The 23,850-nt window shown below is 41.8% G+C and overlaps 1 protein-coding gene across 4 annotated transcripts in view; it reads left to right on the plus strand.

Moving 5' to 3' along the window:
• Positions 1–23,850, plus strand: part of MAGI2 (membrane associated guanylate kinase, WW and PDZ domain containing 2) — a 598,953-nt gene that overhangs the window by 441,127 nt on the left and 133,976 nt on the right. For 3 of the 4 annotated variants that reach the window (XM_088676955.1, XM_088676954.1, XM_088676956.1), the window contains 3 exons: positions 1,204–1,332; positions 2,055–2,237; positions 21,400–22,035. In XM_088676955.1, coding sequence (XP_088533081.1) covers positions 1,204–1,332; positions 2,055–2,237; positions 21,400–22,035 — 948 coding nt within the window. The remainder of the gene's footprint in view (positions 1–1,203; positions 1,333–2,054; positions 2,238–21,399; positions 22,036–23,850) is intronic. The other variant, XM_088676957.1, reaches the window with a different exon arrangement.

Genomic DNA, 23,850 nt, shown 5'->3' on the forward strand with positions numbered 1-23,850 from the left:
GAAAGATCAAATAAAAATAAGTGTATTGGGGTGTAGGAAGCTTTTGTAGTCTCAGGGGAGGGACCATCCAAGTAGCAAGAACCCAAAGAAAAATATAAAGCCCTGAACAATGTAGGTCCAGAATGACCACCTGAGCCCTTATATTCCAATGATCTCAATCACTGAGATCATCCAGAGCTGCTATTCGTTATCTCCCATGCTTCAGACACAGCTGGCTTCAACTAGAAGTCAGGCCTTTAGTGTTGCTGGTCTCGTGCTATGAAATACTCTTCTAGCAGAGATTCAGTGGCCATTCTCTCTTTTTTTATGCCAATAGGCCTGTTAAGTTCTTTTTTCAATACGAGTCAGTCATTTTATGATTATTTTCTATTGCTTTTATGTATCACACGTTTTATTGTATTTGTATATATTATTGTTCACTGCCTTGGTATTTTTTGTGAGTGGGTGATATATAAGATGGTTATAAATACGAATAAACTTTACATAGAAAGAAAGAGGTGGTTCATGGGTCCTCTGCCCTGTCACCTCAACAAGTAAGTATGCACAGAGTGGCTCACAATGTGTCTCTCCTGGTCCAGCTGTAGGACCAAAATGGACAGGACATTAAATATGTGAATGCAGTGAACATACCTGTTTTTCCTCCTCTTTAACAAGTTTAGCTGCAGCGCCTGGGGAAGGTGCTGCACACTGTGACCCTGCTAATCGTCTTCCCCGCTAAAACAGCTTGATATTAACCCTGGGAAACTTTCCTTCTGGGGATAATAGCACAGGGAAGGAGACTTTTATCAGGATCGTGGAGTGGGTGGAAAGGGTGACCCACCCTCCATATGCCATGCTCCTCATCCTACTCATCGCTTTCTACTCCACAGCTACTATTGTTAAAGGGGGAAAACCAAACACATTACCTGCATTCAAGCATTTAATGTCATCTTTGTTTGGGCCCAGTGATATACGCTCAACCTGGGCAGTGTTCTGTTAGAGGAACTTTACCTCCCCTTGAAGCTGACGGCACCTTCTTAGGGAGCTGTTCCTCACATTTGGAGAACGATGGCTTTAGAGCCCTGCTTGTTGGGAAGTTATGAGATTAAATATCTTGGTGGTGCGGAAACATGCTGGTTAACAATCTATATATATGGGTATAGAGATTATTATTTTTACCTAAGCTTGTAGCCAAAGAATGAGGCTTCTTCTCCTTTATAACAGTAGAAAGCTCCTCATCAACATTACCTAGGCCCAAACTTGCTCACCCGTGCCCAGCGCCTCAGAGGTCTCGCAGTGTGAGTGACCTGTCTCTGTATCGGCGGGACATTGCTGGAGTGTACAGGCTTTATGGTATGTTCAAGGGCTGCTATTTACCCAGGCGGCACTTTTGTAAAACAAGTAGCGAGCTGCATTTTTTTTAAAGGAAAAAAACCCACCCTTTTCACCTTTCCCCATACCTTTTCTTACACAATAAAGCACAGAACAGAGGCACTGGATGTCAGGTGAGGCCATTTATTTTGCCTGCTGGTCTTTGTCACACTTTACAGAGCATCAAACTGAAAGTTGATGTCTAGGCCACAGAACCGTCTCACAAGTAGTAACTGTTATCTGTCCAGTACTAAAACCCTGCTTGTTCACATAATGTGTATGCTTGTGTACACACCCACCCACACACACATGCTGTGTGTGCTTAGGCTGCTATTTTACAAAGCTACTTCAATAAAAAAAAATTAAAATGACTAATTTTTTTTACAACCTTGTACTCACTCACTTGGGACTAAGTCTTATTGTATTGAATAGGACTTAATTCCAATTAGATGTGTACGTAGGGTTGCACTCTAAGACACTTTAGATAAGGAAACCCTGCCTTTGCTGGTTTTTACCTTCAGTAGAAGATAACTCAGTAATGCTTTTGTTTCACTGGGAATGCTTGCACTTTTATTTTGCTTTTTTTTTTCAAAATTGCCACCCTGTTGCCTGCTGTTGCTTCTGCTGCACTCTGGGGACCCAGTCATTTTGTCTACAGCACGGCCAAAACATTGTCTGTTCTCTCTTTATGTTGACTGATGTAGAAAAACCGCTCTTCACCCGTGATGCCTCACAACTGAAAGGGACTTTCCTCAGCACGACTCTTAAAAAAAGCAATATGGGCTTTGGATTTACCATCATTGGTGGGGATGAGCCCGATGAGTTTCTCCAGGTGAAGAGTGTCATTCCTGATGGGCCTGCAGCACAGGATGCCAAAATGGAAACAGGTAAGTCAGAGGCTTTCCTTAATTTAGAGGAGGGTGGCTTAAACTTAGCACCCATTGTTATTTCCCAATTGCTATCAGCCGCTTGTGTGTACATTAGACCTTTACACACACAGAGCAACCAGTCAGATTGTTCTTTCTCTGTTCAGACATTCCTACAGAGTGATTGGCCCACCTCTGTTTATTTGGTCTGTAGGGCTGGCTAACTTCAAATTCAGACAGGGGACCTAGCACTATGTTTTGATCAAGCAAGAGGTTGAAAATGAAATCAATTCATTCTTGCTTTCTTGGAGAATAAGCCTATTTGGGAGGTAGCAACTTTATTTAACAGATGTGTGTTTATTTTACACTTTCAATAAGAATAATGTCTAGAGGTCGTAGTCCAGGAAGTCACAAGAGTGCCAGATTTCAAATGGCACTTGGACGTATTTCCACTTCTATATTCAGTCATGCGAAGAAAGTGGATTTATGCTTTGCTAGGGCACAGCTTATTGCTTTGTAGAGTTCCAAGTCTGTTCTTAGCCATCCTGTTTGATATGTGAAGAGGAGAGGCGTTTGAGATCCAAGGTACGACTGTACTTGAAACTGAGTCTTGAAGATAACACAGGAAGAGGTCACTATGCCTGTGGACCAATTGCATTTGTTCCACTTCCACTTCCTTCTGAGTTCACGATCACCAGATATCTTCCCTGAATCTAGTTTTCCATACCAGCTTGGCTGTTTCATTACAAAGAGTGCTCCAGATTGTTGGCTTTGCATATTCCCTAGCCTTTGTGATTTATGGGGAACTCCTATCTGATGGTGTCTCACAGATCTGCACCTTTGTGTTGTATACTGGATATTGTTATCTTGTTTCGGTACTTTGAATTCTGAACATGGAATAGAAGTAAACTGGATATAAAAGCAGACACGTTTCAAACTGCTCAGCAGGGATGATATCATAAGGCTTGTATCTACAAGCAGAGGTTTATGTTATACAGTGGTGCCTCGCTTAACAAATGCCCTGCTTAACGAAATTTCCGCTTAATGAAAGGTTTTTTTTCTAGCGGAGGTTGCCTCGCCAGACGAATTCGTTTTATGAAAAATTCATCTAGCAAATTGCGGTTTCCCATAGAAATGCATTGAAATTCAATTAATGCGTTCCTATGGGCAAAAAAAAATTTCAAAAAAATTTCAATGCATTCCTATGGGATTCGCTAGACGAATTTTTCGTTATAAGAAAAGACCCGTGGAACGAATTAAATTCGTCTAGCGAGGCACCACTGTACATGGACTTTTCACTCACATAAGCAAACTGTTACAGCAGGATTGGGCAAGATTTGAAAAAGAGGGTGTTGCTTGAAAGTGAGAAAAAATATGAGCATATATAGGCACTATGTTGTAATGGAATTAATGCAAAATGGCTCTGTGTCCTTTCCTAGAGCAAATAGTGACATGCAGTTGTTTGTTGCCTAAAATATATTTGGACATGTTTAAGACTCTACCAAGCACACTCATAACTTCAGAAACATTTGATATTATGAGACTAACATAACAGAGTCTTGTTGTTTCTGATTTTTCATGGCACCCTTTGTCATATCTATTGCACATGAGTATGCTGTGTAAAAGTAGCTCTTGTGTAAACTTTCTTATGCCCTTCCTTTCTTTTTTTTATTTTTGTATTCGTAGAGAGCTTCCTAGGACAACCATTACAATGGACAATCGTAACATCATATTTTCGGAGAAATTTAGATTCTTACATTCCTCAAATGAAGTTACTCACTAAACCCTGGCCTTAGCTCATATTAAGATGACCTTGCAGGAACAGAGGGACTTCATAGCCCTGGTGTTCATCTTTTTAAAAATTAATATTTCTGTTTTACTTCACAGTAATTCTATCACTTTCATTCAATCTGAGCTTTCTCCAGTGCCAAGATAATACCTGTATATTCCCATTTATGTTAAACAAAATCTCTGGATAAGGTATTGTCTTGTATTTCAGAGTTATTGAATTCAAATCCTCTTGAGGCTTCAGTTTTATTGCATTTTCTTCTGAGCTTCCCTCCTCCCCCCGCCTTCCTTTCTGAGCTAGGCAGATCTCTATATTTTCTGCATGCTGTTCAAAACCTTAGATAAGCCACAGTTTCAAATAAGATTTCAAATATTGCGGAGCTCAGGACTTTCTTGGTTTGTGATGAAAAATAATGGGATATGAATAAAGAGCAAAATATAAAAAAATGAGCATTGGTTTGGGGCCTATCTAGAAGAGTTTAAATTTGCAGGAAAAAAGCAAACCTTCAAATAAAAGCTTCAGTGTTCCATCAATATGTGTGCTTCTGGAGGCAAGTATTACTTGCAGCCACTAAAATAACATTGCCTGTTTATTTCCTTATCATTTCCCCTTATCTTCACCTTTTCTCCATGAAAAGTTAACCTTCATTTGTCCCGATCTCTACATTATTCCATTGCTATGCTATTCAGTTGTTCTTGGGTATAGACTTCTATTTTCTATCTTTCTGTCTGATAAACTTTGCTTCCGTTCTTATTCTAATTGCTGCTTTCACCCCGGTTGTTTATTGAGCCTGTGGGCACTCTGGTGGTTTTTATTACAACTCAATTCTAGAACAGTTCTGTGCACACATCAGATTCTGGGACCAGGCTCAAAGGCCTTGAGCAGATGCAAGGAGACAAGTGGAAGTCTCGGGAACTAGCAATAGCTACTGCATAGTCAAGGCCGGAGTGGCGCATAAACATTTCCCTAGTGGACCAGTTAAGGTGGCACAAGGACTAGCAGATTTGACTTGCCAACAAAGACAGGCTGCATTTCTATTTATTTTATATTAAAAAAAATACACCATAACTCACTTTTGTCTATCTGTGTGTGTTAGACTCTCTTTTCTGCCCCACTAGCCCCAGCACCAAACATAGATCAGGCAAGTATCACAAAATGTCTTTGGCTTTCCCTGTGATCAGTCTGCTGTGCTACTGTATCAGCTACCTTTGGCATGCTCTCCTCTGTGGCCAGGACTGCCTTTTCCTAGCTTTACCTGGTTTGCCAGCTACAGCTGTTCCTACAAGAGTAGTCTGGCTACTGTAGTCAATGCATTGGTAGCCTTGAGGCTGGATTATTGCAGTGCATTCTATGTTGCTGCTCTTGGAGCTCCAGCTGGTGCAGAATGCAGAGGCTAACCTGCTGATGAGGGAACATGGCCACCCACCAGCATCCGTTCTGTCCGCCCATTTGCTACCAAGCCAGGTTTGAAATTCTTGTATTAATTGAGAAAGCTCCAGACAACATAGATCCATTGTACCTTAGATACTTACATGAAACCTTATATCTTGATCAGATAATCAAGAGGCAGGGAAAACCAAAACGTTTTCAGAATAAATTCAAAGCCTACCACAGTGGCTGTCTCCCTAATTACATGAGGAAAATTGTTCCAGAGGTTCCGTACTGAGAAGGCCCACTTTCAGGATATAATAAGATGACAAGGGGCAGCTGAGCCTCCTCTGAAGTTAGTAGGGATCTTCTGGGTCTCTGCAGGAAAATGTGACTGGTCAGATATCCTGGTCCCAAGTTGTTTAAGGCTGTATTAGTCAGTAACAAGATCTTGTTAGTCAATAACAACATCCTGCTAGGTAGCTAACAGGCAGCTAGTGTAGTTATTTTAAGACATGTAAAATATATCTGTAACTAGGTGCTCAACTCAGCATACTACTTGCTGAATTCTGCACTAGCTGAAGCTTCCCGACCAACTGCATTGGGGAAGAAATTAATTGCACTTTGCATTAAGAGGTGAATTTGCTTAATTTGCACTTTCCAAAATCATATGAAAACTGGAACCCAGCCAGCCTTGGAATTTGCACTTTTCAAAATTTTGTAATGTAGCAGAGTAATACAGTAGGCACATAAATGCATGTGTTAGGGTAATGTCCGGATGACAGGCACATACTAGTAATACTAACATAAATGCCTTTTATTAGGGGAATTTGGCTTGTAAAAATATATACATTAAACAAAATTACATGCACATGCAAAAATGTATATACTAGGACAAACTTGCACTAAAGTGCTGGTGAATTTTCACGAGAACTTAAAATAAAATAATCCACAAACTGTTGTGGAAATGTGGAAAACCGAAGTCAAGATTGGAAAAATGAGAAACTGAAATTGAATTATTTGTCTGTCCCTAATCAGAAATCCTTCCAACCAGAAATTCAGGTTGTTTTCACAGTTTCTGAAGTGATGGCAAAGAATGTGATTTCATCTTCATTTTTTAAATACAGTCATACCTCGTGTTGTGTTAGGTTCATGTTGTGTCTTTTCAGCTTGCGAATGCGGCAACCCTGGAAGTGTATACTTCCGGGTTTCACCGCACGTGCAGAAGCGCTTTATCATGCTCCATGCTTGCACAGAAGTGCTGCTCTAGTTGTGGACTTTTCAGGGTGTGAACGGCACTACGGAACGGATCATGTCTGCAACTAGAGGTGCCACTGTAAAATGGCATTATAGTGGTGTCATCTACATGGGAGGGGTCCACCTGTGCCATCTTTCATGTGATAGGCCATTTTAGACCCCTTCTGTGAGACCCTACAAAATGTAACATGATATGGAGCTTGTTCATTTGTTTCTTATCTTCCTCATAGCACCAACCATGCAGCTGTCTATCTCTAACTGGGCCTGGCATGCTGCAGACAGGACGTTTTATAGCCCTTCCAAGCTGTCATGATTTCAGCTCCCACTGCAAGAAAGCCTGGAAGACCCTAGCCCTGTGAGCTCTTAGGAAGCAATTCGGGGGGGGGGGTTTGGACTCTAATGAAAAGCATAGCTGACATCTCTTTGGTTTCTGTTTCACAGGATGACAAAAATCTCCAAATTGGAAATGGTAGTTGTCACAATTTAATTTCCCAGTTCATTCACTAATGGCAAATTAGGTGTATTGTTTCACTACCTGAGGTATCAGGAGGGCGAAAGGATCTGGTGGTCTTGGATAAAGAAATGACAAGCAAATGAGTCTTCGTAATGATGTATAAAGATTAATAACCGAAGAACTGTCTTTTGAAAATATCATTTCAGCATTCCATCTTTGGTTTCAACTTAATGGTACTGCATTTATACATGTTGTTATTTTATGATATACAGTGGTACCTCGGTTTGTGAACGCAATCCGTTCCGCAGAGGCGTTCGCTCGCTGAGGCATTCGCTCGCCGAAGGCACGCTTCCACGCGTGCGTGAGCCGCCGATAGAGTGCTTCTGCGCACGCGTGTGCTGCGCAGATCACGTTTACGCATCCGACGCCGCGGAACCCAGATGTAAACACTTTTAGGTCCACGGCGTTCGTAAATAGAGGTTTTCGTAAACGAAGGCAGGCGTAAACAGAGGTTCCACTGTACCATATTTTTCGCTCCATAAGACACACTTTTTTCCTCCTAAAAAGTAAGGGGAAATGTCTCTGTGTCTTATGAAGTGAATGCTGCGCAGAGGAGGGACAGACAGGAGCCATGGCTTCCGTCCTTCCCTGCTCCACGGCTTTAAAGCAGCAAAGCTGGGCAGGAGCCGCTTACACAGGTGTAAAGCAAGCACAGTGGGAGCCGTGTAATCCCTCCGCCCCTGCACTCGGCTGCCCCATTGGGATGGGCGCGTGCCACACCCCCTTGGGGCGACGCTCGTGTGGGTGATGTCCCATGTCTCCACAGGCGGCATGCCGCCACGCAAGACCCTCCGCCACTGGTCTTGCCGGGACAGTAGTGCCTTCCTTTGCAGAAGTGTTAAATTTGAAGGGCGGCTGTGGTTTGGTCCTTGTATTGTGTACGAAGGTGTGAATTAGGTAGGTTTGACTTTAAATGGGAATTGAATCAGATTTCTCCCTCATTCCTCCCTAATATGAAAGCCCCCAGAGCTTCTCTTGGCTTTATTAAAATAATTGTGTAGGGCCGAACAATACAGCCCTTAGATCTAAGGGACTCAATGTGGGAAGCGCATATATTTCCATTGCCTGCCCCCCTTACTAGAGGATAAAGTCACTCTTCAAGCCAAGTCATGGTTTGGTGCCACAGAAACGAGCCCTGGGCAAAGTTTAGTGGTTTGTGTGGCCAGCAATGCTAATTTGTACTACCAAACACATTTCCTGTGTTAGTAGCATGGAAATTTCATGACTGCCTCAAATTGTGAGGTTATAGATCTTAGTTTTTGTTGGTATGAACTGTAACATGGGCATGTCATATGTCACTTTAAGATCACCCAGTCTCTTCCATCCTCCATTACATATGAGTGGAGGAATTGCGTTAGGACCACCAAGTTCCTAATGCATGTGCTGAGGAAAGGCTGCTCTCCTTCTTACACCTTGGCAACCCTGCCGCACTGTCCTGTTACCACCTCGCTTGTTTCATCCTCTAGTCTAGATTCTGGGCCACATGGCACTCATTCTATTGCCATCTTTCGGTCAAGGCCCACTTGGGTCAAGCCCTTAAAGTTGGACAGTTGCTCCGAGTCTGTTCTTCTCCTTTCCTTTGATCATTAACACTGCTACGTTACACTTGGGGTGACCAGAAGCCTATTTGTAAGTAGCTGCAAAAGGATAGGTAGACTTGAAGTAAAATGTTCTCTTCATTATTTTCTAGAAGCTACATTCTTCCTCTTCTGTCCCACCCACCCACCCTTTTTCGTTCATGTAACACATGATGTCAAGTGGGCTTTGGCTGAGAAAAGCAAGCTGGGAGCTCTTTCTAGTTCCTCTCATATTGACCCTCAGGATTCACTTCCACTTGGGATTAAAAGGCTCATAAGGGAAGTTTGACATCAGTCTACCTGACAGTCTCTTGCATGGCTGGACTGCCCAGGCTGGCAGTTGTGGAAGAATGGGAGTAAAAGACCCTCTTCCATTACATGAATAGTTGACCCATCTATCACGTAGGTTCTCCTAAGAGTTTTTGGAAATTTCAGAGTGCTCTAATCTTTGAGATAACTTATATGCCCTGCAGACCTATATAGATATTTGAGGTCATTGGTACAGAATGCTATAAATACGGTAAGCTAAACCTACTCAAATGCTAATATTCTTTGCATATGTGATATATTATACTGCCACGATGTATTATACTGCCATATAAATAGCCCTTGAAATAAGCATTATGAGCAGTTTAATAATTTATTTTGCTCTTGATTTCTCAGTAGATACGGAAACAATTTGTGGAGTAAATTAAATGGCAAGTGTGAATATCAGCATATTAGATTACACGTCTTTTCCAATTTATCAAGATAGCCAGATTCACATGGTAGAAAGGAATTTCTCCCATCAGAATTTTCATCCTTAACTTTATTCTGCTCGTGGTTTTATTAAGAAGAACTTCTCTTATAATGCAGCTCTCAATGTGTGTGTGTAGTGTTGCTTGGATCCTGATACATATGATATTTACTTGGGATAGCATATACGTACGTCTATGTCTCCATTAGAACTCTTTTAGTTTTATATCAGTTTTGTACCTTTTTTGTTCCAGTACAAAGCTTATGGGTTCCTGTGGATGACCTGTTTATTGAGCTTTTATCCAGTTTTTCTTGCAGAAAGCTTACACGGAGGTTAAATTATATCCAGCCCATATTGAGCGTTTGTTCTTAACGGTTTGCAATATGACACTAAGCATCCAACCTGATTTGCTATGTATTCCCATTAATCACCCATTCACTCCACACTTTTCATTTCCTCATCACTTTCCTAACCGGAAAAAAATCTGTTTGTTTTTAAATGTGGGTTTGTTTTGCTAGGGCAACAAAACACTTTAATTCACTCCAGTTGAGCAAACCAGATGACTTTTAACAAGGAGAAATGTAAAGTACTACACTTGGGCAAAAAAAATGAAAGGCACAAATACAGGATGGGAGACACCTGGCTTGAAAGCAGTACACAAATACAGGATGGGAGACACCTGGCTTGAGAGCAGTACATGTGAAAAGGATCTAGGAGTCTTGGTAGACCACAAACTTGACATGAGTCAGCAGTGTGATGCAGCAGCTAAAAAAGCCAATGCAATTCTGGGCGGCATCAATAGGAGTATAGCATCTAGATCAAGGGAAGTAATAGTACCACTGTATTCTGCTCTGGTCAGACCTCACCTGGAGTACTGTGTCCAGTTCTGGGCACCACAGTTCAAGAAGGATACTGATAAGCTGGAACGTGTCCAGAAGAGGGCAACCAAAATGGTCAAAGGCCTGGAAACGATGCCTTATGAGGAACGGCTTAGGGAGCTGGGTATGTTTAGCCTGGAGAAGAGAAGGTTAAGGGGTGATATGATAACCATGTTCAAATATATAAAAGGATGTCATATAGAGGAGGGAGAAAGGTTGTTTTCTGCTGCTCCAGAGAAGCGGACACGGAGCAACGGATTCAAACTACAAGAAAGAAAATTCCACCTAAACATTAGGAAGAACTTCCTGACAGTAAGAGCTGTTCGGCAGTGGAATTTGCTGCCAAGGAGTGTGGTGGAGTCTCCTTCTTTGGAGGTCTTTAAGCAGAGGCTTGACAGCCATCTGTCAGGAATGCTTTGATGGTGTTTCCTGCTTGGCAGGGGGTTGGACTGGATGGCCCTTGTGGTCTCTTCCAACTCTATGATTCTATGATTCTATGAAACCTAAATTTACTAGTATGCACTTGAAACCCTCTTACGAAATACTGACAATATGAAGACGACCTACATTTCCAATACAATGCATCCTTCACCTCCTGAAACGATGAACCTGGACTGTTAATTTTTGTAAACTTGCCCAGTTATACCCATGCTGTCAGTCATACGCTACTGTTAAAGGTAATGTGTCAGGAAATGCGGGAGGGTGACAGATTTGTGTCTACTCTGAAGTAAGTTTCATTTAGTTTAGTAGTGGGACTTATTCCTAGGTAAAAGGCCACAGGATTGCAGCCTAAGTATTTCTTAAAATATTCAGGGCTCCGAGAATGGAAGGATACTACTATGGCTGGGAATAGGGACAGTGTGCTGCTTTGTCATGACCAATTGCATGAAGGTTTATTCTCCTTTAATGTATGAGCTACAAGATTTCTCATGAAACCCCTCACAAGTGGAATGCTAAACAGGAAGCATGTCTCTATGAATAGCCCTGTTCACTGTAGTTCCCCGGCACAACTGAGAATCCCTTTTTGTCAGGAAAAGGGTGAAGAGAGTTGGAAGTTGTTAAGAAAAAGAAATCAGAGTTCAGGTTTGCAGATAAAAAGAAGCTTGGGCTGTATATTATATAGATATTGATGTATTTAGGGAGAAAGAGAAAGAGCTCAGAGACCAGCTCAACACATTTACACCCATCTTGCAGCATGTGGGATCTAGCTTAAGAACTTGCACTGATGTTCTATATTAAAAGATCTGCTGGTTGGTTTTTCTATGTATAGACTACCATCTGAAGTGGTGACCCATGGACGTTCACAGCAGATAACTGCCACGGCAAGCACAATCTTGCAGTTTTACTTGTGTTGTGGTGAGAGACATTTGCTGCAGTCTTCTGTATGTCTGCATTCCCGGCATCATGCTATTTAATGGGGCTGGCCAGCTGCAGCAACACCTGCACTGCCTTAAAAGCTCAGAGTTTCAACATCAAGACGAATCTATTGCCTATTCCAAAGCCCTACCATAGTTTTATCACCCCCCTGGACTATAAAACTCTGAGACTTGAGAGCAAGCCTGCATCTAACCCATAGAAAGAGAGGCTGGTGTTGGAACCAGGCTCCTGCTTCTTATTTGTTTCATACGAGGGATAAATAGGACCCAGGTGGCGCTGTGGGTTAAACCACAGAGTCTAGGGCTTGCTGACCGGAAGGTTGGCGGTTCGAATCCCTGCAATGGGGTGAGCTCCCATTGCTCGGTCCCAGCTCCTGCCAACCTAGCAGTTCGAAAGCACATCAAAGTGCAAGCAGATAAATAGGGACCGCTCCGGCGGGAAGGTAAACGGCGTTTCCGTGCGCTGCTCTGGTTCGCCAGAAGCGGCTTTGTCATGCTGGCCACATGACCCGGAAGCTGTCTGCAGACAAACGCTGGCTCCCTCGGCCTATAGAGCGAGATGAGCGCCGCAACCCCAGAGTCGGACACGACTGGACCTGATGGTCAGGGGCCCCTTTACCTTTACCTTACGAGGGATAAAACTGTGAAACTCCAGATTTGGAGTCTAGAATGATTTCTTCATATTATTTCCATCCTGGTATGCTCATACCTGGCTTGAGGGACCATTACCAGTGTTGAAGTGAATTCAGTTTCTGAATATGGAAATGGGTGGCATCTTAAATTTTGGGAGGCATCTTCTCCTTTGCCTCAGGCAACAAAACATCTTGAAATGGCCCTGGGGAATCTTGTTCCACAGAAATATTACTGCGGCATATCTGCTCTCTGACTATTGTGTGGTTTTGATTCTGTAGGTTTATCGATGGGATCATAGAATTGCAGAGTTGGAAGGGACTCTGTGGATCATCTAGTCCAACCCCCTGAAATGCAGAAATATGCAGCTGCCCCATATGGGGATTGAACCTGCAAGCTTGGTGTTGTCAGCACCATGCTCTAACCAACTGGGCTATCCCGGCTGTTATGTGGAGACTTTTGGCAGGGGTTTCTTTTGATCTCCTCCTGGCTTTTTGATTGTATGGCTCACTTGTTTAAGAAGACACATGTGTATGATTTTGTGCTCTGGCCTGATGTTTAGATGTCCAAAGGCTTGAGCAGTTCCTTCTTAAGTAGTGCTATATATTTGTCAATAACAGACATGATGACTTGGGTGTACCTTGTGTGCACAGAATCTATTTACCAAGCTCGTGCATATCAAATATGTCATTCTTGCAGCTAGCTGAATATTAACCAAATACTACGTTTATCTCTGAGTTCATCATGTTTGTCTTCTGCTTTCTTATGGCAGCATTTCACAGGCACTGTTTCAAACTTCTGCACAACTCCTCTCACTGAAGACCTGAGCTCTTGTATTGCTCTTGTCCTAAGAAGGAAACTGCCTGCCTTCTAATTAAATATAGGCACTTCTGTTTGCTCTCATCTGATACAAACTTATGGGCATTTGCTGTGGCCATTGAAATAACTGCTGCTGTTAGCATTAAAAAAAGAATGCTACATATCAGTTAATAAATCACCCTAAAGTTATAGGAAAGTGTTTAGGATTTAAGAATTCCTCCCATGATGGGGTCTGCAAAAAGGAAACAACACATGATACAAATAAATAATTTAAGTTAAGAGATAAAAGGGTTGAAAGCAAATAACAGAAAACATATAATCCATTATATGTTCGTGGAGCATTATAAAATCACAGATTTAATCAGTAATATCTAGTTATGTAGTTAGGACTCAAGAAGAAAATAGCAACACGCCTGTGACAATTGTAATGGAGCTCTGGGTCCTTTTTCCTTCTGAAGAAAGTGCAGCGAAGAGCCTGCATGATGGTGTTAGAGAAGTTTGAAAGCTGTTAACAGGTGCATCAAATGGTGTGGATGAAGGTGCTTGATCCTAATGCTGGTCAGATCACTACAGAAAGATGTGATTAGTAAACTTAGGCTAAAACAACAAAGGGAGTTGGGGGGGAAGCTTTTGATAAAGGACTATGAAGACTCTTCAGAGAGCCTAGGTGGAAAGAACAGCTCTTCCTAGGTGGTTGTCATTGCACACAGGTGAATCTCAGGAATCCTCTCGGGAACGAGGAAGTATTGATGTGAGAGCCTGTCAGATTGTAGTCTCCATGGGGATGTTCTTCAGGAGAGAGTGAGCCCGAGACACTTTAGCAGCTAAACTTCAGCTGCATCTTTTGGCTTCATGGAGAGCAAATAGTTCCACTTCTGACAGTTTGCAAGGGCACACGGGGTCTAAAGAGTGAGGAAACTGCATGTAGCCATGGACCTTTATGCCTTAATCATTAGAGCTTAGTCAGCTCTATTACTATGACAATATAACTATTGTTATATATTACTGTTTTAGCTCTTCATTTGTATCTTGTCCTTCCATCAAAGAGCTCACAGAGTTTTCCCTGCTCACAAGCCTGTGGTTGGGTGATTGGCCAAAGTCCACCCAAAGGTCTTAATGGCCTCACAGGAAGTTGAAACCCAATTCTTGTTCCAGTTCCACCCCTCCATGACATTGCCATAGTGTTGGGAGCTCCCCCCTTGCGATCCAGGACATTTCAAGTATTGGGCCAGTGTAGAAGATGCTGTTCTACTGAAGTGCAAAAAACTGTTTTCATGTTCACTCATGCTTCTGAGAGGTTAGGATAAAGAAAAACCAAATAAACAGAAATGTTGGATCAACATTACATTCAGAATTGCAGAAGCGTCATTCAGATGGAAAATCAGTACCGCCAGATAAGTGTGTTTCAGATTTCAGTGTCATGCTATTTCTTGGAACATTAAATAAAGCAGTGCAGTGCAGTCCTAAATCCTGAACATTTCCCCATGTGCGTACATGCACTTCAGTCGGATATAATGCAGTTTTATTCGCATGCCATTAGACAAATGAACACCTCATATATTTTTGTGTTTGAATTAGGCAGCCCTTCTGTTCCTTAATTTAGGAGATGGGATATCAAAAGAAATTGTCTAATGTTAACATAGGCAATTTATTTTTTAATAGCTTTTAATCTTTTACATATTTTTGGTGTATGAGACCATGTGCACCTGACTTCGCTGTTCCTCACATTCTCTAAACTCTCCCTCATTTTTTCAGCCAGGTAGCGATCAATTCTGAAACTTGTTTATCATGTTACAGATAAATAAGCTGTATTGGAAGTGACCAAGAAACATACACCCCGTGACTCTCTTTATTTTAATAGAAGAATTTAAATAAATCTGTGCCTTGAAATTCTAAAAGGCTTGAAGTAATACGAAAGCATATCACTGTATGTTTTGCCTAGGGATGTTTCCTGCTCTTTGACATGTTTTGCTATAGCTTAACAAGCTGGAATTGTTTTTAAGAACATAGGGTGGTATGCAACTAAGTCTGTGTAAAAAAGTAAAGGACGCCATGACAGTTAAGTCCAGTCAAAGGTGACTATGGGGTTGCAGCGCTCATCTCACTTTCAGGCCGAGGGAGCTGGCATTTGTCCACAAATAGCTTTTCTAGGTCATGTGGCCAGCATGACTAAACCGCTTCTGGTGCAATGGAACACCGTGATGGAAGTCAGAGCACACAGAAACGCCATTTACCTTCCCACCACAGCAGTACCTATTTATCTACTTGCACTGCTGTGCTTTTGAACTGCTAGGTTGGCAGAGCAACGGGAGCTCACTCCGTCACGGAGATTCGAACTGCCCACCTTCCGATCGGCAAGCCCAAGAGACTCAGTGGTATAGACCACAGTGCCACCCGCATCCTAAGTCTGTGTAGGCCCACTGAATTAAATGGAATTAGTCGTGGTTGATCTAACTCTATTGATTTCAGTGGATGTGACTCTCTTGTTGGATCAAACCAAGATCCAGCTAGTCAGATATCCCTGTTTTAACTGTCTCATCCAGGTTCCTAATCAACATTCTCTTTCCAATAGAGGACAGCCCACTAGCAAGGCAGCACCTTTGTCTGCTTTTCTGTGGCATCTGATATTCAGCAGTTGGCTACCTCTTCACATTGAGGTTCCATTTAGCTATAGCAGATGGGGCTGCACTGCTCACCTGACCTCCATCTGGCTAAGTCGCTGCTGCATATCAGGCTGAAGAGGAGGGATTGAGGCAGTGGCAAGGTCAGCTCACTGCAGAAGCACTAACAGGACACTGGAGCTGCTCTGCTGGTGCATTTGCACCATGCAACCTCTCCGTCCTGGCGTGCAGCAGTGACTCAGCCAGAGGGAGGTCAGAACAGGAGTGTACCACCGTGCCATATGCTACTGCCCTTTAGCTATCATGACTGATGTCCACTGATAATTCCATGCTCCCCGAGTTCGTCTCACCCTTCTCTAATTTCACACAAAACAGTCACCTCTCTAGGGGTGGATGTGACTTTTGATGCGTTAATCCCACATAAATATAAATAGCAGCATGTACTTGGGATTAATGCACATTTAAGATCATACCCAGAATCATTCATGTAATTTCCTTCACGGAAATGACTTTGCTATTTAAAAACAAAAATCTGTAGCATGCATGAAGCAGCCCCAGTTTTCCAGAGCCCACTATTTTTTTTTAATTGGGTAGCTGTAGTTGCAACGACTGTAAGACACAATATCAATACTGTAAAGAAATAGCTAAAGTCACAGAACTGAATTACTAAGCAAAAAGTGAATGTATGCCTTTTGGTTAGGCATCTCATTCTGGTAGATTTGCTGTAGCTGATGTGCCACACTGCTGTGCCTGGCTCCAGCTGCACCCAGGGCTTGGCAGAGTCTGGCTGCCAGACAAACAAACAGGAACGTCTCAGAGGCATAGACTTCATTCAGAGTATCAACCACTGACAAATTGCTCATTTTAGGCCATATATTTTAAGCTTCGTGGCCTTTACAATAATGGATCTGTTTCGTAACCACCGAAAGACAATTGGCTTTGTATTCAACCGGATAAGAATTTAAATCTTCGTCATGAATATGGTCAAAAATTTCAGGTAAAGGTAGATGTGTTTTGAAGTGGTGGGATTAGTACCCCTTCCTGTCTCTCTTTATAAAAAAAACAGTTCATTTATTCCCCCACTTCTTGTTTTCCCTTCCTATGGAGCCATTTTTTAGGGGAGTTCGGAATTGTGGGGCAGCACAGTTTAAGAAGGCGCAGTCGAAGATATTCATCGGCTGATGACACATGGCGCCCTGCCAGTCTTCCTGGGCAGCAACAGTGGCTGCTTTGTAGTTACCTCATGCTTTGTCATATAGCTAAGCTTTTAGGCTGCTGAGAAGCTTGTAGAGCTACTTCCCCGCTTCTGGGAGCCATTACCTAGATAAATGTGAAGCTTCGCGTGGAGAAATACAGTACAGCATCCTCAGAAGCACAAATGTATTATAAATTTTGACCTCTTTACATTTAAAAACCCAATTTTGTGTGTGTGCCAGGGTTTCTCCACATGCAGTAATATATCTCGCTGCTCCCAAATAGCAGAGTAAGTGTGGGAGACAATTTTCACTATGCTCTTCAATATCCACTGATGCCCTGTCATGCAGTTCACTGGCTCCAGGTTTTTTATTATGATAAAGGGCTTCCATACGCAAAGCCAAGAACAGAGGGGCTTATTTGACTTACTGAGAGAGAAAGCTTCTGCAGTGAGTAGAGCTGTTCTTATTTCATGTGGTCTTGATGAGAAATGATTCATTATTTTTGTTTATTATACGTTTTGCTTTGGCACAGCGCAAGCTCCTAAGACCAGTTCTCCACACAGCATCTGGTACCGAAAGGAAAACCTGCCCACTTTTTGTACTTGGTATTCATTTTATGGATTCCCTTCTTAGTGCTGTCCTTGCAGTTTTAAGCTCCACTGTTTCATGTTTACCACATCAGCAAATAATCAAAGCCTTTAGATTCTCATAATTTATTTTATGCTTCCTTTCCTGAAGAAGGAGAAAAAGTTAAATGCTTTCATTTAAATAGATCATGCCGCTGTATGTAGAATACAATGGAAATGTAAATAGCCTCGCCGGCTAATCCACATCTGCCTGTGTGTAATTACCGGATGCATGCTGGTTAAGCACTTTTTCTTTTTCTGAAAAGCCAGCTTTTTAATTAAAACATGTGCAGGGTAAAAGTAGAATTATACTAGCGCTCCCTCTCCCTCTCTCTCTCTCTCTCTCTCTCTCTCTCTCTCTCAAAAAAAGCCTATATAAAATGGCAGATCCTTATCAAAAATATCCACTTCCTCTCATGCTCACCAGCTATGCTTATTTTATTTTATTTAACCAAATATGCTTTTACATTTCTAATAAGCCTGCTACAATCTCTCTGGGCTTGTATCTTGTTCCAGGCTACATTTCTGAAGGCTTTTCGGGAAGGCAGGCGGACATGCACTGTATTACAGAGAAGTGAGGGTAGGGTAAGACAATCCCACCAGCAAACACACACACACACACACACACACACACACACACACACACACAGTTGGGCTGCTTAACTGCTTAAAGTTAACTGAACCTCCTTCTAAGATCACAGAGGCATTGAAGGGTCAGCAAGACCCTTTCAACTTTATAATAAGAACAAGAGGGAACTAACCAAAGGCATTGTAGATCAACAACTCTGACGTGGTAGATCAACCACTTTCAAGCTATCTGATGTGGTGGGTCAGCATTTTGTTCCCTTCAATGTGCCAGGTACCAGGTTGTGGACTGACACTGGTCCAAAGAGCCCCACTTATTATAGCACTGTTGTGGATAACTAGTTTTATTATCAGAAATGCTCTGATTTGTTTTATGTATTTACATAGAGGCATTTATAGCTCACCTTTCACTCTGTGTTTGGGTTACGCATCTCTCAGTGCAATTACATGACATACCATCCTCCACCTCCACCCCTCAAAGCCCTGTGAAAAAATCTGCGTCTTGATCTGACACCAAAATGTATACCATGATGGGACCAGACACATCTTGGAGGGAAGGGCATTCCACTGTCTGGGGCACTGCAGAAAATGCACACTCAAGCCCCACTATCCCAAAACTGCCGCAGCATTTTGGGTTCTACAGTCCCTTAACAAAAGGAATCTAAAATTCAAATATAAATAAATAAACATTGCAATGGAGTACATCATTCCCCTGCTATTTTGCTATTATACACACACACTTAAAAAAAAATACAACCTGAGTGCAGTTATCACATGTGGATAGCTTCCTCCAGTTTCTGTTGTGTTTCTAGAGGAATTCCATCTGGATAAATCCCCCCCTGTGAGTACCGCTCAATTCTCCATCACCATATATGTTGAGTTGTCACATATCTCTGCCTTATGTTGATATGCCCATATCAGGCAGTCATTTTCGGTTACCATAAGATTATGCCATGATGTACTTTGCCTTCGGTGTCCTTAAAGACATTTAAGTCCATTCTAGACCTAGTGCTATGGTCCATGGGGTCACGAAGAGTCGGACACGACTAAACGACTAAACAACAACAATACCTACAGATGTGGCCCATTGTTGCACTGCCCTGATCCACTGCTCTGCGCTTACTTAGACATCAGAATTCTGATTTCCCCCAGTTTGAAACATATTATCATAGCTTTGATGCTTTGCTTGCTACAGTTGCTCATGGCTGCTCAGAACAGATGCACAAAGTGAACAGGATGGAACCCACCAACGGCGGTGATTGTGAACTAACCATGGTTTGGATTAGCTGGTCATTTAAACCTGGGAAAACTACAGTACAAGCAACAGCCAAGGTTTGGATGAGACAAACCATGAACCTTGGTTTGGATGACACACTAAGCCAAAAACTATGGCTTAGCTCATAGTGGCACACTAGCAGTATGACCAAAGCTGCAGAAATCTCCTAAATTCAGAGGTACAAGGTGCAAGGGCAAGGCAAGAACTCATAACGAAGCTACAAAGATGTCTCAAGAGGTGACAGGTCCCTCCTGCCAAGCTTTTAAGGATGAGGTAGGGCAGAATCACAGACTAGTAGAGTTGAAGGGTACCACAAGGGCCATCTAATCCAACCCCCTGCAATGCAGGAATCTTTCACCCAATGTGGGGCTCAAACACACAACCCTGAGATTAAGAGTCTCGTGCTCTACTGACTGAGCTATCCCTCAACCCCCAAGGTTGGGAGTTCTCTCACCATACGATTCTGCTGCACACACATGTGATCCATCACAGCGGGTGTGTCTGATCCCACCTACAAAGGCAATACCCAGTTCTTGGTGACATGCCTAGGGTCTAGTTCCAACTCTGGCCCCACCTCCTTCCAGTTTCATGTTACAACACTTCAGAAAGACAAAAAGCTACAGATAGTGTTTTGGCTTTCTTTTGCAGTTGCCTATTTAATTCTACAGGTGTCTGCAAAATGTCATTTATTAGATTTGTTTTAAAGCTAATTGCAGAGTGGTAAGTTCTAACATGTTCAGTATACAGCTCTCTCCCAATCGATGTCTGCTGGTTTTATAGACACAAAATCCTAAGAGATTATGATTGGCACTTTGGGGCAATTGATTCAACCTTCGTCTGTAAAAGCACACAGTTGTGCCTTTTCTTTACTGCTGCTTTCAATGAGCCAACAGAAATATACAGGGGCCCTCTATCTGTAACTCTGTTATAAAAGCTGCAAGGTGGAGGGTGGGGGCTTGATAAACTCAGTCTTTGCAAATTCCAGATCTTTACCTCCTGGACTAATGTATAGACTAGAATGTAGCTCCCCGTTAGATTTTGTACTTTTCCTTATGCTGAGGTGCAATCCTCACTTCCAAAAATATCAAAATGCATTTTTAAATGCACATTTTAAGCAAAAATATGTTTAGAAAGGCAAATTTTGAAAGAAAATGGATTTAAACAGAGAGAGAATGAATTTAAGCAACACACTGTCTCTTCTGGCTCAGTCTTGAAGGAGATCATTTCTGGGTGCCATTCTGTCCTTGTTGAACGGCCTTTTTACTTCATTGGATTCATAGTGTGATTTTTTAAAAAAATGCCTGTTGTAAATCCTTACAATATGTCCCTGTCCAATGATCTGGAACATATGCAGTGGTATCACAGGGATTGGCTATAGAAAAATGGATCTTGTCATGTCCTATGGAAGCTAGAAGTGTGTACTATAGATATGTTCAAAAGTCAGTGCACACACAAAAAATAAGCAATGGATAGTGACAGGAGGTTAAATGCTACAACCTTTCTAAGGATAAACATGACTGAAAGCATGTCACATGCAAAATAATAAATAAATTCTGTTTCACAAATGTGTTTAGAAGAAAACGATCCAACTTTAAATATCAGTTTCCATAAGAAATTGGAAAATAAAGAGGATATTGCTTTTATTTGTGTCTATGGGAGAACCAAAACTCCAGTTCTATGTACACAACAGATGAGAAGTTCTCTGTTCCTAGTGGCCTCTGTGATTTATTTTTAATTTGGAAATATTTCAAAAGTTAAGGTAAATCCACATCACTTTTTTCAGCTGCTAACATTATTTTTGCAGGCGTACGCTATTGTGTCAACGGCTGCAGCAAAATGGCGATCCCTTTTGGAGATCCCAAACTGATTCACTTTTTTTAAATTCAAGATTAGTTGGAAGTTATCTCATATCACTATTTTTTTCTCTCTTTCTAGGTGATGTCATTGTCTATATTAATGAAGTTTGTGTCCTTGGGCATACTCACGCAGATGTAGTCAAACTCTTCCAGTCTGTTCCCATTGGTCAGAGTGTCAACCTGGTGCTATGTCGTGGATACCCTCTGCCCTTTGACCCTGAAGATCCTGCCAACAGCATGGTGCCACCACTTGCAGTCATGGAGAGGCCTCCAGTAGTAGTAAATGGAAGACATAACTATGAAACTTATTTGGAATACATTTCTAGAACTTCTCAGTCTGTTCCAGACGTAACAGATCGGCCTCCTCATTCCTTGCACTCCATTCCAGCAGATAGTCTGCTTGATAGCACATTCCCACCACCTGTTCATGACGATAATGTATCAATGGCTTCTTCTGGGGCCACGCAAGCTGAACTCATGACCTTAACCATTGTGAAAGGGGCCCAGGGCTTTGGCTTCACTATAGCAGACAGTCCCACAGGACAGAGGGTGAAGCAAATTCTAGACATTCAGGGGTGCCCTGGTTTATGTGAAGGTGACCTCATTGTTGAGATCAACCAGCAGAATGTACAGAACATGAGCCATGCAGAAGTAGTGGATATACTTAAAGAATGTCCAGTTGGAAGTGAGACTTCTTTGATTATCCATAGAGGAGGTAAGTCTAGAAAGCCTACACCATTACAATAAAATGTATGAAAGGATCTAAAATATGTTTGCTATGTCACTGTGTGGGAGAAAGTTCTCTTCCTAAATCTGGAAGGAAAAAAAATGTATACATACTGAGGCATGTAGGCAAAAATGCGATATTAATAGTGTAAATTGCCCTTCTGTTATATTTTGAGACATTTAACACTCATTAGAATTTTTGTCTTTGTAAGCGGAAAATGTGGGTGTTCTTGTGTGTCCCAGCTGCTTCTTCTTGTTTTTTGTTAGTTTGTTTTGTTTATGCATGATGCTTGTACGTAGAATGTTACAAGATGTATGGTGTTGCAGTACTTAAGTGTAACTCTCATATGCGGATTGGATCAAGAGACCTAATGATCCACTCAACCAAAAGCACATGGTTCATATGAAGCAGGTTGTAAATTCACCCCCATGTTCAGACCTATCAGATGTATCAGTTGATTCTGAGCGTGTTCTCTGATTTGGAAAATCTAATATCTCACAGTGTCCATATTAAGAGATTTAGTTACATATCTGATTGTTCTCCCTGTGGCATAAATATATGATTACTTATATCTACAAGACTTTTATGAACAATTACTACAGATTAGATTTAATTAGAAGGTACCCTGTGGAATTAAAATTGACTGAAAAGAGTACCCAAACGAGATGAAATAGTAATATGTATGTTGAGCTGAGAAAACTTGTAAGTTTCATTGCAGTTGTAAAATTGAAAATGTTTTTTCAGCACTTTTTTCCAGAAACCAATAGTAGCAAGCAAAAACATACGTGATTTAATAAGGAACTAAGATGGCAGTTCCTCTGCCTTTCTATATATTTGTGTGTATTAAGAGCGGGGGTTTCATCCCTTCCCTTTAAACCATGATCCTTCCTGGGCGAGTCCCTGCCGCACTGGGCTCAATAAAGTCATTGAAATGAAGAATATTTATTTATGAAGAAGCAGAGAAATGTTTGAATGAGTAGCATTTGATTTAAGAAACCCACTTAAATACATGTATTAGTTTTGGTTTTAATTTCTCAGTATAATTCAGTATGAGTTCTGAATTAAATTTGTGCTGGGGAGCATTGATGAGACCTCCGGGTATAGGGAGGTATATAAATTCAATAAATAATAATAATAATATTTCTTACCCTATATTTTGATTGCATTACACCACTGCTACTGAGTCAATTTCTCCAAACAGTTTGTATCTAGTTAGGATTTGTTTAGCTGGTTATAAGTATGGGTAGATCATGCTCATTTGAATATGAATCTGTTATCTCTTAATAATTGTTACCTTTTTGCATATCTAGGCATAGGATAGGATTTTCTTACTTTTTCAGTGTTTCTAGAGTCCTATAATCACATCACGTGTGCGTGCACTAATTGTGCATAAGGGGCTGGGGGAGAGCAGAATTGTGCTCAGAGGCCGTTCTCCCTGCCCTCACATATGCAATTGGATTTCCTGCGGAAAGCTTGTGTACATTCACCTGGTACATGTGTAGGGTCTATGCCAATATTATGCATGCAGGGGCAGGACAAAGCCACACATTCATCCTAACTAGTGTGATGCAGTGAATTTAATCAGATGTACAGTAGGATCGCATCTTGCATGATACTACTTTCCGTGACATAATGTGTAAAGGCAAAATCACTTAAAGTCAGAGCAACCCCCCCTGGGACCACCTCCGGAGCTGGTGCAAGATTTGCAGGGCCATCCAAGGTTTTACAAGATCTCACAGTGCCCTCTAAAAAAAAAAGCTCTTTTCATGCTTGATTTCCCCATTGCTTCCTCTAGAAGCCTTC

This window comes from Zootoca vivipara, chromosome 9, assembly GCF_965207765.1.
Source record: "Zootoca vivipara chromosome 9, rZooViv2.hap1.1, whole genome shotgun sequence".
Taxonomy (NCBI): Eukaryota; Metazoa; Chordata; class Lepidosauria; order Squamata; family Lacertidae; genus Zootoca; species Zootoca vivipara.